This window comes from Acomys minous (assembly GCF_964271855.1).
Source record: "Acomys minous genome assembly, chromosome: 13".
NCBI classification, from domain to species: Eukaryota; Metazoa; Chordata; class Mammalia; order Rodentia; family Muridae; genus Acomys; species Acomys minous.
Genome location: NC_140495.1, coordinates 57,959,118 through 57,971,647, shown reverse-complemented (window position 1 = coordinate 57,971,647; position 12,530 = coordinate 57,959,118). Strand labels below are relative to the sequence as shown.

At 48.8% G+C, this 12,530-nt stretch overlaps 1 protein-coding gene across 3 annotated transcripts in view; it reads right to left on the bottom strand.

The window, feature by feature from the left end:
- Positions 1-12,530, bottom strand: part of FAM178B (family with sequence similarity 178 member B) — a 138,888-nt gene that overhangs the window by 95,437 nt on the left and 30,921 nt on the right. For 2 of the 3 annotated variants that reach the window (XM_084753640.1, XM_084753641.1), the window contains 3 exons: positions 11,929-12,275; positions 10,374-10,435; positions 7,227-7,340 (listed from right to left, as the gene is read on the bottom strand). In XM_084753640.1, coding sequence (XP_084609766.1) covers positions 7,227-7,340; positions 10,374-10,435; positions 11,929-12,144 — 392 coding nt within the window. In that variant the 5' untranslated portion in view covers positions 12,145-12,275. Of the gene's footprint in view, positions 1-6,448; positions 6,649-7,226; positions 7,341-10,373; positions 10,436-11,928; positions 12,276-12,530 lie in introns of those variants that run through there. The other variant, XM_084753642.1, reaches the window with a different exon arrangement.

Below are 12,530 nucleotides of genomic sequence, written 5' to 3'. Positions count from 1 at the left end.
TTTTTTCTTTTTCCTTCCTTTTGTGTCCTTGGCACTGTGCACTCTCAGGCTGGCCAGTCTCCATGGATGCTCCTGACTCTACTTTCCATCTTGCTTTAAGATTCCTATAATTGCCAGGCGTGGTGGCGAGCACCTTTAATCCCAGCAGACAAATCTCTGTGAGTTTGAGGCCAGCCTGGTCTACAAAGTGTGTCCAGGACAGCCATCTAGGGCTGTTATACAGAGAAACTCTGTCTCAAAAAACAAAACAAAACAAACAAAAAACGATTCCTAGAATCACAGAAGCAATGCTATGCCCATCTCTCTGTCCTCCCTTCCCACCCCCTCTCTCTCTCTTCGAGACAGGGTTCCTCTGTGTAGTCTTGGCTGCCTTAGACTCCCTTTGTAGACCAGGCTGGCCTTGAACTCACAGAGATCCGCCTGCCTCTGCCTCCCAAGTGCTGGGATTACAGGCGTGTGCCCACCGCGCCCGGCCTCTGAGCCCATCTTTCCGGGCCTCTGGAAACAGCAGCTGAGGTCCATGCTTATCTAGCAAGTGCTGTGCCCATGGAGCTATGGTTCTAGCTCACTATGGAGATTTTCTACCACTGCAAGAGGCTTCATTCCAAAGCTGTGTGTCTAGTGAGCCAAGACCCCTGAAGAGTCACTGCCTGTGACTGTTCCCAGAGACGCCACCACAGCATTCTCTACACACTGATTCAGCTCAGTCTCCTGCTACATTACTTCCGCCAAGAGGCTCCTAGGACAGCAGGCAGGACCCAACACCTGCCCTGCAGTGTCTGACTGATGTCCAACAACTTCCTAGCAAGCGTGGGTCCCCAGGCAGTATGCAAAAGGGGCTTCCTGTCCATATGGTGGCTGTCCAGTCACAACATGTTCCTAGGCTTTCACAATGAAGAGGAGACAGAGGGAAAAGCTGAATAAGCATGCAGTATTCCCTGCTATCTCGAGGGCAGACAGCAGTGGCTCTTTTTTTTTTTTTTTTAATTCAGATTACAACTAAATTGTTATCCCATCACTTGTATCCTCCCACTCTTCCCTCTCTCCCTCTTTCATCCTATTCCCCTCCCCTAGGTCTATGACTGAGGTGGACTTCCTCCCCCACTATATGATCATAGGCTATAAAGTCTCATCTGGGTAGCCTGCTTATTCTTTCTTTGAGTGCCATCAGGCCTCCCCACCAAGGGGAGGTGGTCAAATATGGAGCACCAGAGCTCATGTCAGATCAGTCCCCACTCTCCACACAACTGTGGAGAACGTGCTGTCCACTGGGTAGATCAGAGCAGGGGAGCAGTGGTTCTTTGGGTTGCTTTTGGACCGTGGAGGCTCAATCAGTCCAACTCGGATCAGCCGTCTTACCACTTGTCCACTCAAGGCTGCGCACATGACCAATGGATGAACTTTTCTTTCTTTCTGTTCTTTTCTTTTCTCTTTTCTTTTCTCTCTCTCTCTCTCTCTCTGTGTGTGTGTGTGTGTGTGTGTGTGTGTGTGTGTGTGTGTGTGTGTGTTTTGAGACAGGATTTCTCTGTGTAGCCTTGGCTGTCCTGGACTCATTTTGTAGACCCAGGGAGACTCGACTCACACAGGTCCACCACTGCTGCTGCCGTAGCTGCCACTACCACCACCCGGCATGGATGACCTATTAACACTAGAAGACCAAAAGCCTTACCCTCTGAGCTCACCGATGCAGCCATTTTCTGAATATCAATCCTATGTAGAGCTATGAAGTTGACTCTGCACATGGAGACCATCAAGCCCTTCACTTCTCTCTGCCTCCAGACATCTTTCCCCATGCCTGCATCTTAATCCCATTAATAACCCTAATTTCTGTCCTTAAGAATGAGAGATTTGGGGCTGGAAAGATGGCTCAGAGGTTAAGAGCACTCACTGAATGCTCTTCCAAAGGTCCTGAGTTCAATTCCCAGCAACCACATGGTGGCTCACAACCATCTATAATGAGATCTGGTGCTTTCTTCTCACATACAGGTGTACATGCAGGCAGAGCACTGTATACATAATAAATAAATAAATAAATCTTAAAAAAAAAAAGAATGACAGATCTGAGGCTGGAGAGATGGCTCAGTGGTTGAGAGCACTGTCTGCTCTTCCTGAGGTCCTGAGTTTTATACCCAGCATATATATATTTAATATAATATATATATATTAAATATTTAAAAACAACAAAAGAAAGAAGACAGATTTACTTTTTTTTTTCTTTTTTGAGTCAGAGTCTTATGTAACCCAGGCTGACCCTGAACTCCTGGCTGTCCTGTCTCTACCCGCCAAGAACCAGGCTTACATGCACACCCACCTTGCCCCCCTTATGGAGGTAGTTAGTTAAAGGCTTGGGGCTTCCTCCTCAATTTGGCTGCCTGGTAAATAGTCTTTTGCTTCGGTGATTGGCACACTGCATGGGGAAACAGTCTACCCATGCTCATCATGACAAAGACAGGCAGAAGGCAGGCGAGTCCCTGCCTGGGGCCCACTTCCACACTCAGGTATTCCTGCAGCACAGCCAGGCTCTGCCGCTGAACTCCTGTTTAAGGGGAACTTTCTCTAGAAACCTTCTGTGAGACCACAACTCCAGAGATGGACGGCTCCGAGCCTAAAGCATCTACTATCTGTTTTCAGACTACGAAAAAGAAAGTTTGTCTAAGGACAATTGTGAAAAGGGCAAATGGCCAGCCACAAAGACCTTAAAGTCATCTCTGGGCAACTAAAAATAGTAGGATTCCTTTGGGAATCCTCAAGGCGGGGTCCCAAGGTTGTCAGTGTGTTACACCTGAACAAACCTGAGTGTGGGCAAAGCGACGCGTATCATGCCTGGGCTGAGGGTAACCTGCACACTCAGACCCAGAAAAAGCCATGCCTGGACATCAAACAAGCAAGGCTACCCGAGGCCACCTTCCTTCTGTAACCTCCTCCGGACTTTCCTGCCACAACAAAAGATGGCCTTTCTGTCTTCCAACGTCAGCTGCCCTGTTTCTTGTAATGTCCCCATGGAAATAAAACAAAAGCAAATACAAAGAAGCAACACCAACCAACCAACTGGTCAGCCAACCCCCCCTGCCCACAAATCCTGGCTCCATGTTCCTTTTAAGCGTCTGCCTGCTGTTCTCTTTAGCTTCTCCACACGCTCTGCAGCCAGGCTTGTCCCCAACATAGCTGCTCTTGATAAGGTTGCAGTTACCACTGTGCTTGCACAGACCACTGCATCACCGCATCCTCCTGACTCTGTCCACTAGCCGCCCAGCAGCCCACGAGTGCTGGCTCCAGGAACAGCTTTCCTCCAGCATGGTCAGTTTCCTTTTCTGTTTCCTCATCATAGCCTCAGTGATGGGCCTCAGCCCTCAGGTGCTAGCTCTTCTCCCTGTACACCCTCTCCCACACCATCTCACCTTGTTCCAAGGCTTTCTGTTTTTGAGCGGGGTCTTGTTTTGCAGCCCTGGCAGTACTCTATGTGGTCCAGGCTGGCTTTCAACTTTTGGTGACTTTCTTGCCTCTGCCATCTGAGTCCTAGATAACAGGTATGTGATGTCCTACCTGCCGGCTTTTAAACATTACCTATACATGGTGACTCCCAACCTTGTCTCTTCCGGCCTCCTACCGGAACTTGACCCTGGAGTCCCCCAAGTAAACTCTACTTCTAAGCCAGCCTCTGCTCACTGGCTCTGTCCTCATGTGATTAAAGATACTTCCACACTGGGTGTGATGGCTCATGCCTTATCTTAGTCAGTGTTCTACAGCTGTGAAGAGCCACCATATCTATATCAGCTCTTATAAAGGGAAGAGTCATTGGGGCTGGCTTACAGTTTCAGACTTAGTCCATCATCACCATGGCAATGAGCAGGTGGGCACGTGTGGGGCTAGAGAGGTACTGACAGGGTCTGCCATGTGACTTCTGAAAATTCAAAGCTCACTTTCAGCGACACACCTCCTCCAACCAGACCACATCTCCAAACCCTATTCAATATCCCACTAAGGACAGACAACCACACATATGAGCCTGTGGGCCAGTCTCATTCAAACCACGTGCCTGTAATGCCAAAAATTGGGAGGCACAGGCAGGTGGATGAAGTTTGAGGCCAGCCTGGAAAACCTATTTCAAAAAATAAAAACATACCCTGCCCCAGTCTTTCAGCTGCTTGGGTCAAAGATTGGTGTCCCCTGCTTTGACTTTCTTTCTCCCACACTCTCTACCCCATGTACTAGCAAACTGTCACTTTTTCCTGAAACACTAGAACTCACCTGCCCTGCCTACCTGCCCATAGCTTTGGCCAGCATGATTTTTCCTGGATTAACTCCTGGGACTCTATGGGATATTATGATACAAATGTCTTGGGCTTTCCATTGTTTCTGATTTTTGAGTCCCTCCTTCAGGTGAACCATAAAAACTAAAACTCCCCTTCCTAAAGGGGTCTCCCAACGTCACAGAAACTCCCAGAATCTGCACAATCTTCCTTTGATCTATGTAACTTGACAGTCACAAGACATTTCCCCCTATTGTAGAGGACTCATGCCCTGAGGAAGTGAGGTTACAGAGAGCAGCTAAGACCCTGAAAAGGTGGGCACCCCATCATGCCTATGCAAGAAAATCTCCAGAAAAACCCAAAAGGGCAGATTTCAGAGAGCTCCCAGCTACCTAAGGAGGCTCTTGGCTAGGGGCATGCCCAGACAGAATGGGGAAGCTCTGTGCCCCTTCTCAAAGCTGCCTGTGTGTCTCTTCACAGGCTTCCTCATATTTTTTTAGGACAAGCAATGTCAGTTCTTCTGAGCCCTCTGAGCTCTCCCAGCAAACTCACTGAACCAAAGGAGTGGGCTGTCTGTCCGAGCCCTAATTCATATTGAGTCAGAGGGACAAGTAAAACAACTTGGGCTTGGGACAGGCATCTAGAGTAGGGTCAGAGGGCAGTCACTGGGATGGAGTCCCCCACTATGGACCTGATGTGCCCCAGGCAGACAGCATATAAACTACAGAGAACAACTTCTTTTGGTCTGCTGTCAAAACTCTTGATCCCTGATAGAGAGAAATTGCCCCATCTTCCAGCCTCGTGGGACCACGCAACTAATAGATTCTTGGACTTTCCATTCACAGCCAGGCATTGTTGGATTAGCTGGACCATAGCATCTGAGTCCTTCCAATCATTCATACATACATACACATACATACATACATATATACATATGTACGTACATACGTACACACACATACAGACGCGCGCGCGCGCGCACACACACACACACACACCCTCTATTCCATAAGCTTGGTGACTCTAGAGAACCCTGACTAATACAGGAGCACAGTGAGGAAACTATGGGTGGAAGTAAGACCAAAAACCAGCAGAGAAAATTCCAAACTTCTCCACGTCTGATGTCAAAGTGCTCCCCATAGAGCCAACTCCTTCCAGCTGTGTTGACAGTAGCACACTTCTCTCTTGGGCTGGTTCATGGTTTAGCTCTTCTTGGCAGGTTTTCCACACAGCTCTGCCATCTCCAGTATCTTGGAGTCTCCCAGGCAATCCGAGCTTCACCATCACAGCTTCACACAATGGCCTCTCTGGCCGCCACGCAGGGATACCACCGCCACACACCTGGCCTCAGTGACTTTCCTTAGTCGTGGAGGGAGATTCCTTAACCTCTTTCTTGTATACTTGTCCCTAAAACCAAAATCACCATGGCCAAAGCTGCCAAGTTCTGTTGCCTGATGGGGCCGAACTTGGCCCTTCATTCAGTTACATCTTCAGCTTTTGGTTGGTTCCTTGAGTGATTAAGCTTTCCTTTAATTCCTTCTCACAGTTGGAAGCTTAGCGGAGTGGGGCTTTGCCTTGAGGTCACCACTTCCTTGATTCCATTTAGCATCAAGCTTTTCTTTTTTTCTTCTTGAGCACTGGATTTAGCTCCATGATACTTACCAGTGCTCCTTTTCTCCTCAAACCATACATTTTACATTTTTCCTTGCTCAGCTTGCTCCTTTTCATTACAGATCTATGTAAGAGTGGCCACTAATGACCAAAGAATACTGTGCTGTCTTGAACTCTCTTAATCCAAAACTCTTCAATTTAGCCTCAGATTTTCCTGACAAGGACAATAAACAGCCACACTCTTTGCCAAAATATCACAAGAATGGTCTCTAGGTCTCTTACTAATGTTCTTCCCATCTGAAACGTCTTGTGCTAGATCCCCACAGTTCAAATCCCCCCCCCCAGCAACACAGTCGTTCATGCCCCTACAAGGATGACCTGTTAAGCCCCACTTAAAGTGTCTAACCACTTCTTCTCATCTAAAATCCCCAATCTTTCATATTCCCCCAACAAACAGCATGATCAGGCCTGTCACAGCAAAATCCCACTCCTGGTACCAACTTCTGTCTTAGTCACTGTTCTAGTGTTGTGAAAAGACACCATGCAGAAGGTAACTCATAAAACAAAACAGTTAGGGGTTTGCTTACAGTTTCAGAGGTTTAGTCCATTTTCATCATGGGTAGAACATGGTGGATGCAGGCAGGTGCTGGGGCAGTAGCTGAGAGTTACATGTTGGTCCATAGGCGAGAGAGAGAGAGAGAGAGAGAGAGAGAGAGAGAGAGAGAGAGAGAGAGAGAGAGAGAGAGAGAGAGAGACTGGGCCTGCAGTGGGCTTTTGAAGCCTCATAGCCCATCCCCAGTGACACACAACTTTCAACAAGGCCCACACCTCCTAATCCTCCAATCCTTTCCAAGAGTCCACTCCCTGGTGAGTAAGCATTCAAATATATGAGCCAACAGGGTACATCTTACTTAAACCACCACACGTGGAAAATAGAATATCATAAAGATGGATTCCACTGTAGTCCCTAGGCATCTGAGACCTTGTGGTGTAGATGAATCCAGTCCTTCCTCAAACCATAGGCAATGAAATCCTTGCCAAGGAAGCTGGGTGACAGCACTGATGACTATCTTCCTTCCCCCCATTGGGGGAAGATGAGAAAACTCATGTGGCTATAATCTTTCTCCAATGGCAGTTTTCAGTTAGGACTGTGGTTTTTGTGTAGCCATTCCCCAGGAGACAGGGTTCTATGAACTTGGCTAATAACTGGGCTGTTTCATGGTCTCTGTGCACTAGAAGGCTGTTCCCACTCTGAAGGCTAGCAGTAGGTGACTGGAGATTTTCTGAACTCTGTGGCCATAAGAGGAGGTGGCACAAATTACTGGGTGAAACTCTGCCCATACCCATAAGAGGCCCTGCTCCTACCTGTGCTCAGGTGTGAGCACTGCTTCTCTGTCTTCTTCATCACATTCAGTAGAGCTGAGTGTGGGATGCTCCTGCTGCAACAACTGCTCCCATTCCTGCTCCAGGGCCTGTTCCCTAGAGGGGAAATGAGAGCTTGAGCCATTAGCACCACCTACCTGTTGTCCACCCATCTCCCCAGACTAGAGAACACCACCCCCAGACACAGCATGCCTAGGAAGTGCAAGGGCACACTGCTGGTGTCCTAAACCAGGCTCTGATATGTACTTCCTGGGGGGCAGAGTTCTGCCTTGTCTACAGTGGGCAATGAGGAAAGAAGACAAGTTTTTGCCACACAATGTTAAGTGTCTTTATTGGTGGATCTTGTCATTCATTCTGTGATGTCCACAGATTTGGCTCTGTTCTTCTACTACTCCAGGGCTCAGCACACAAGAAAGAGGAAGCTTGTACCCTCAGGTCCTTGCCAGCCCCAACTCACCACTTGCCTCTTCACATTCAAGAGACCTACCTGGGTGGTGGTGGCTCACACCTGTAATCCCAGCACTTGGGAGGCAGGGGCAGGCAGATCTCTGTGAGTTCGAGGCCAGCCTGGTCTACAAAGTGAGTCCAGGACAGCCAAGGCTACACAGAGAAACCCTGTCTTGAAAAACCAAGAGACAGAGAGAGAGAGAGAGAGAGAGAGAGAGAGAGAGACAGAGAGAGAGAGACAGAGAGAGAGAGACAGAGAGAGAGAGACAGAGAGAGAGACAGAGAGAGAGAGACAGAGAGAGAGACAGAGAGAGAGAGAGAGAGAGAGAGAGAGGGAGGGAGGAGGGAGGGAGGGAGAAAGACACCAGAACCTTCTCTCCTATCTCTGCTCGCCTCTTTCTCCCCCACTCTTTGCCCCTTGTCATGCAGCAGGGAGGAGTGCCTTATTTTCTTCCAACTTCCCCACTTTGGCTAGCCTTCACTTAGGCCTGGTGTACCTACCATCACCCCCCTCGAGCCCCAACTCTCTGCTATGCTTTGCATGTGGTCTGTCCTTTTCAAACTCATATAGAAATGTAATTGTCAGAGATACGGCACTGGGACTATGAAGAGGCACTGGGCTCTGACATGGATGGGTGATGACTTTTTGTTTTGTTTTGTTTTGTTTGTTTTTTGAGACAGGGTCTCTCTGTGTAGCCTTGGCTGTCCTGGGCTCACTTTGTGGACCAGGCTGGCCTTGAACACACAAGAGATTCAAGGTGTGTGCCACCATGCCTGGCCCACTTTTTTTTTTTAATGCTACATTTTCCTTCATTCCCTTCCATCTGCCACGAGGGAAGCATAAAACTGTAGCTAGAAACTGTACAGACCCATGCGAGCAGCATGCTCTTGGACACCGAGCCTCTTTTCTTTATAAAGCTCCCCGATCTGTTATAGCAACAGAAGATGTAGTGATGGATTCCTTCATTCTCTCTTGTCCTAACAATCCTGCATATTCCTAGCAGGCATCAAGACATCCTTCAGCCTACATTGTCCTTGCTTCTGCAGGCTGCTGAAAAAATCTGGGAGTCCCCACCCCTTTTCTGGCCTGTCTAGGGGGCTCCCTGTAGCTGTGACCACAGACCTTCAGCATGAGAAATTCTATTTCCTGCCAAAGCCCCTCATGCACTCAGACCCTGACATCGGCCCTATACCTGATGATTTTCTAGCTCGTGGGACCAGCTCCTCTCATGTCAACTTATCTAGGTCTTCATTCCCCAAACAACCTAAAAGCTGGCAGCTCAGGCCACAAACACCGTCAGGCCCTGGAGCACCCCCTCCCAGGCCCCGCCCTCCCAGCTCTGCTACTTTCTCAGCACCACACCCATTCTTCCAGGACAGTCTGAGTCATCTTTCCTTAACGTGCAGAAAACCATACTTGCCTCATAAGATGCTCCCATGATCCAGTGAGTGTGAGTCCAATGGGTTTGCCACACCACAGCTCCATCTCCCGCCACACCCCTCCTCCCTGTCAGCACCCAGAGTTCCTGTCCCAGCCTTCCAGGAGCCGCACAGCTGGCCCTAGCTGCCATTATGAGGCAGCATGCCTCCCTTTCCACAGTTCCAGGGAAAGCCTGGTATTTGGGGCCCTTTCTCAGCAACTTGACAGTATGGAAAATACCAGATTCAAGATAAATTTCCAGGGAGCAGAGTGGCACCATCAGCTCCCTACATCAAGTCCCAAACTATAGTTTTGTGATATTAAAAACCAGTCACTCAATAGAAGAAGGCGGCAGATTGACTCTGGAGCAGGCAATGGATAAAACCAGACCAAACAACTGTCTACTCCTGAGTAAACCTAATACACTCTGTGGGCAAGAAAGCAGGGCTATGAAGGTGGGCATGGATGCTTACAGCAGGAGCTCCACCTGCACTCAACATGTATGTACATGTACCTGCACTTCGTCAGTGTGCACACATGCACGCAGAAAAGGACACAGCAGAGGAAAGACCCACATCATGAGAGCAGTCTCTTATACACCTCTGAACACCAGGCTAGCAAACGGCCACACATGTGAGCGCTGCTTCTGGCCACTTCACAGTGTGAGGCATCTACTGTGCACCAGAGGACCTACAGTTCCACTCCAAAGTGTTGCTCCAAGTAAGCCAGTGTCCTCCCTGAGAGGACACTCCAAAAGAGACTGGCAGGTGCTGGTCTGATACCAGCTGCACCTTCCTAAGCGATGTCTACTCCTGATCAACTTCAGGCACTGCAGAGGGAACAGCCACTCAGAGCCTGAGTCCCCTATGGGACTGGTGTGCCGTGAGGCAGGAGGAAGGCGAGTGTGATCAGACACAGCAAAAAGGAAGATTGGCTAAAAGTGCTTCAGTACTGGGACAGGCCAAGTCGGGCTGGACACAGTTGTCTTCTTTTCCACGTCCTTCTGACGGGACAGCCTGTGGCCTGAACTGGTCAGGGGTGGAGGCAGGGAGGACGATGGACCTGGGATGAGGGTGTTGTCCCTGCTGTGGGTACGGGTCCAGAGCCTCCATTTGGAAGCCAGTCTTTGACCTGGCTGTGAGTGCCTTACTAGTCAGAGCTCAGGGCATGCCACACCTGCTGGGAAGGCAGCCCACCTCCACAGGCGTCGCTGTGCTTCCAGACATGGCCCACCCCCATGCTGGCCCTCATGCCCTGCTCACCTCTTCTCCTGCAGTAAGTAATCTAAGTTGTTGACATAGCACTCTGAATCCCGAGAGGAAATCTGCAAAGACACGGCATGAGGACGTTAATGTACTCTGCTCACTTTTCTGAACAGATAACATATGATCACATGATTTTTTTAAACATTCAAAAGTGTGAATGTTCTCTCAGTGCATTCCCCTAGGCAACGGCAGGTCAATGTGCGTGTGTGCTTTCAGGCACTGCTATACAAAGACAAGCAAGCAGTGATTTCATCAATCCCTGTGAGCAAGACATACGTGCCACACACCTCATCCTGCAATCTCTTCTTTCCAATCAGAAATATAGCTTGAGTGTCATTTCATAGCAATGCCAAATAGATTGCATATGTGTATATGTGCATGTGTATTTGTGAGTATATGTATGTGTGCATATATGTGAATATATAGTGTGCAGTGTGCATGTGTACACAAGTTTGCATATGTATGCCTGTTCATATATGTATGTTTATATGTATGCATGTGTATGTGCGTATGTGTATGTGTGCATGTGTGCATATATGTGAATATATAGTGTGTAGTGTACATGTGTGCACAAGTTTGCATATGTATGCCTGTTCATATATTTATGTGTTTATATGTATGCATGTGTATGTGCATATGTGTATGTATGTGTGCATGTGTATATTTATGTACAGGTGTATGTGCACATGTGCACGTGTATACATGTGTGCATGTATGTATATATGTGTGCATGTTAGGCATGCATGTGCACTTGTACATTGTATATTTGTGCATGGTTTATTTGCACATGTGTATGTATATGTGCATGTTTGCATGTATATGTGTGTGCATGTGTATGCACCTGTGTGTGTGTGTGTCCTATGTGCTAAATTACCATTATCAGAGTATTCTTATATTTGGTTATAAGCCTAGTCTTAACAGCTGAGCCATCTCTAGCCCACCAGAGTATTCTTACCCAAGGCTAGAACATAGTTCATAGTTCCCCCGTGGCAGGCGCTCAGGCTACTGACAGTCTGGGGCTATGGTAAATAACTGAAGCGCTGTGCTTGGAATACACTTCCTGAGCCCATGGGTCCTTAAGTGTCCCATATTCTTACTTCCCACGAGGATGTCGCTTCAGTCGCCATTTAGGATCTGTACTATTGAACCTCACTTACAGTCTTTGCTAACATGCCTGGATCCTGATACTCAGGCCCCTCCTTGCTCCAAGGCCAACCTTAGACATCAAAGCCTTGAGGGACCCCAATGCACAGATGGCATTGAATCTGCTGCTGCCGCCTGGATGAGCAAGAGTTAGGAGTAAAACCAAGGGGAAGGAGTGGAGCCGGACTTGAGGCCTGCACTCTGCTGTGAGAGCCCTAGGGCTGGGGCGAGGGAAGGTACATGATCAGCGAGAACTGGGACGGGGTTGGGCGTCACTGAGTAGACAAGGGGAGCTGGGGCATGACTGTGGAAGGGGTGGTCTGAAAGGGGTGGCTTATGGGCAACTAGGAGGCTGTACTAAAGGAAGTGGTCAATGAGGGGGCACCACGGTGGCCACAGGCTTACTTACCTCTGAGGTCACAGTCTGTTGGCTTGGACCTGCCATGTTCCAGAAGAGCTCCTCCAGTGAGGTCAGCTCTACCTTCTGGTCTGACCCTCCTGGGGGCTCCTTCTCTAAGTCCTCAAGTGATCTCCTGCGGAGCTGAGGGATCTTCTTGCCCTTTTTTAGGAACTCTACAGGTGGTGGGCTCCAGTCAGTGGGGAATGGGTCCCGGGGCATCTGCATCTTGGGCCTCTTCAATGATTTAGGCGTGAGAACCACTGTAGGGCTACAGAGCTCTTGTACTAAGTGGAGAAGGGTGTGTCCAAGAGGCTGCACTTCAGCTTAGGTTTGGCAAAGCAATCGCTGCCCGATGCCTGTGGATATGAAAACAGCACCATGGGTCCCCACTCACCTCATTAGTGTCCCAGACATCAAACCACACTGGGTAAGGAGAGGGACAAGTTGGGACTGCAATGTATGAATTGCAAGGGTAACAACTGCTCCATCAGGACGGTGTTTGGCCCTGCCCTAATCATGTCTCTACCTGTGCAGGTGATGCCTGTGTCATCCTCCACCAGGCACAGGTAGAAAAGTCTTCTGGTGTTACATCTGAAAACTGTGGGATGCTC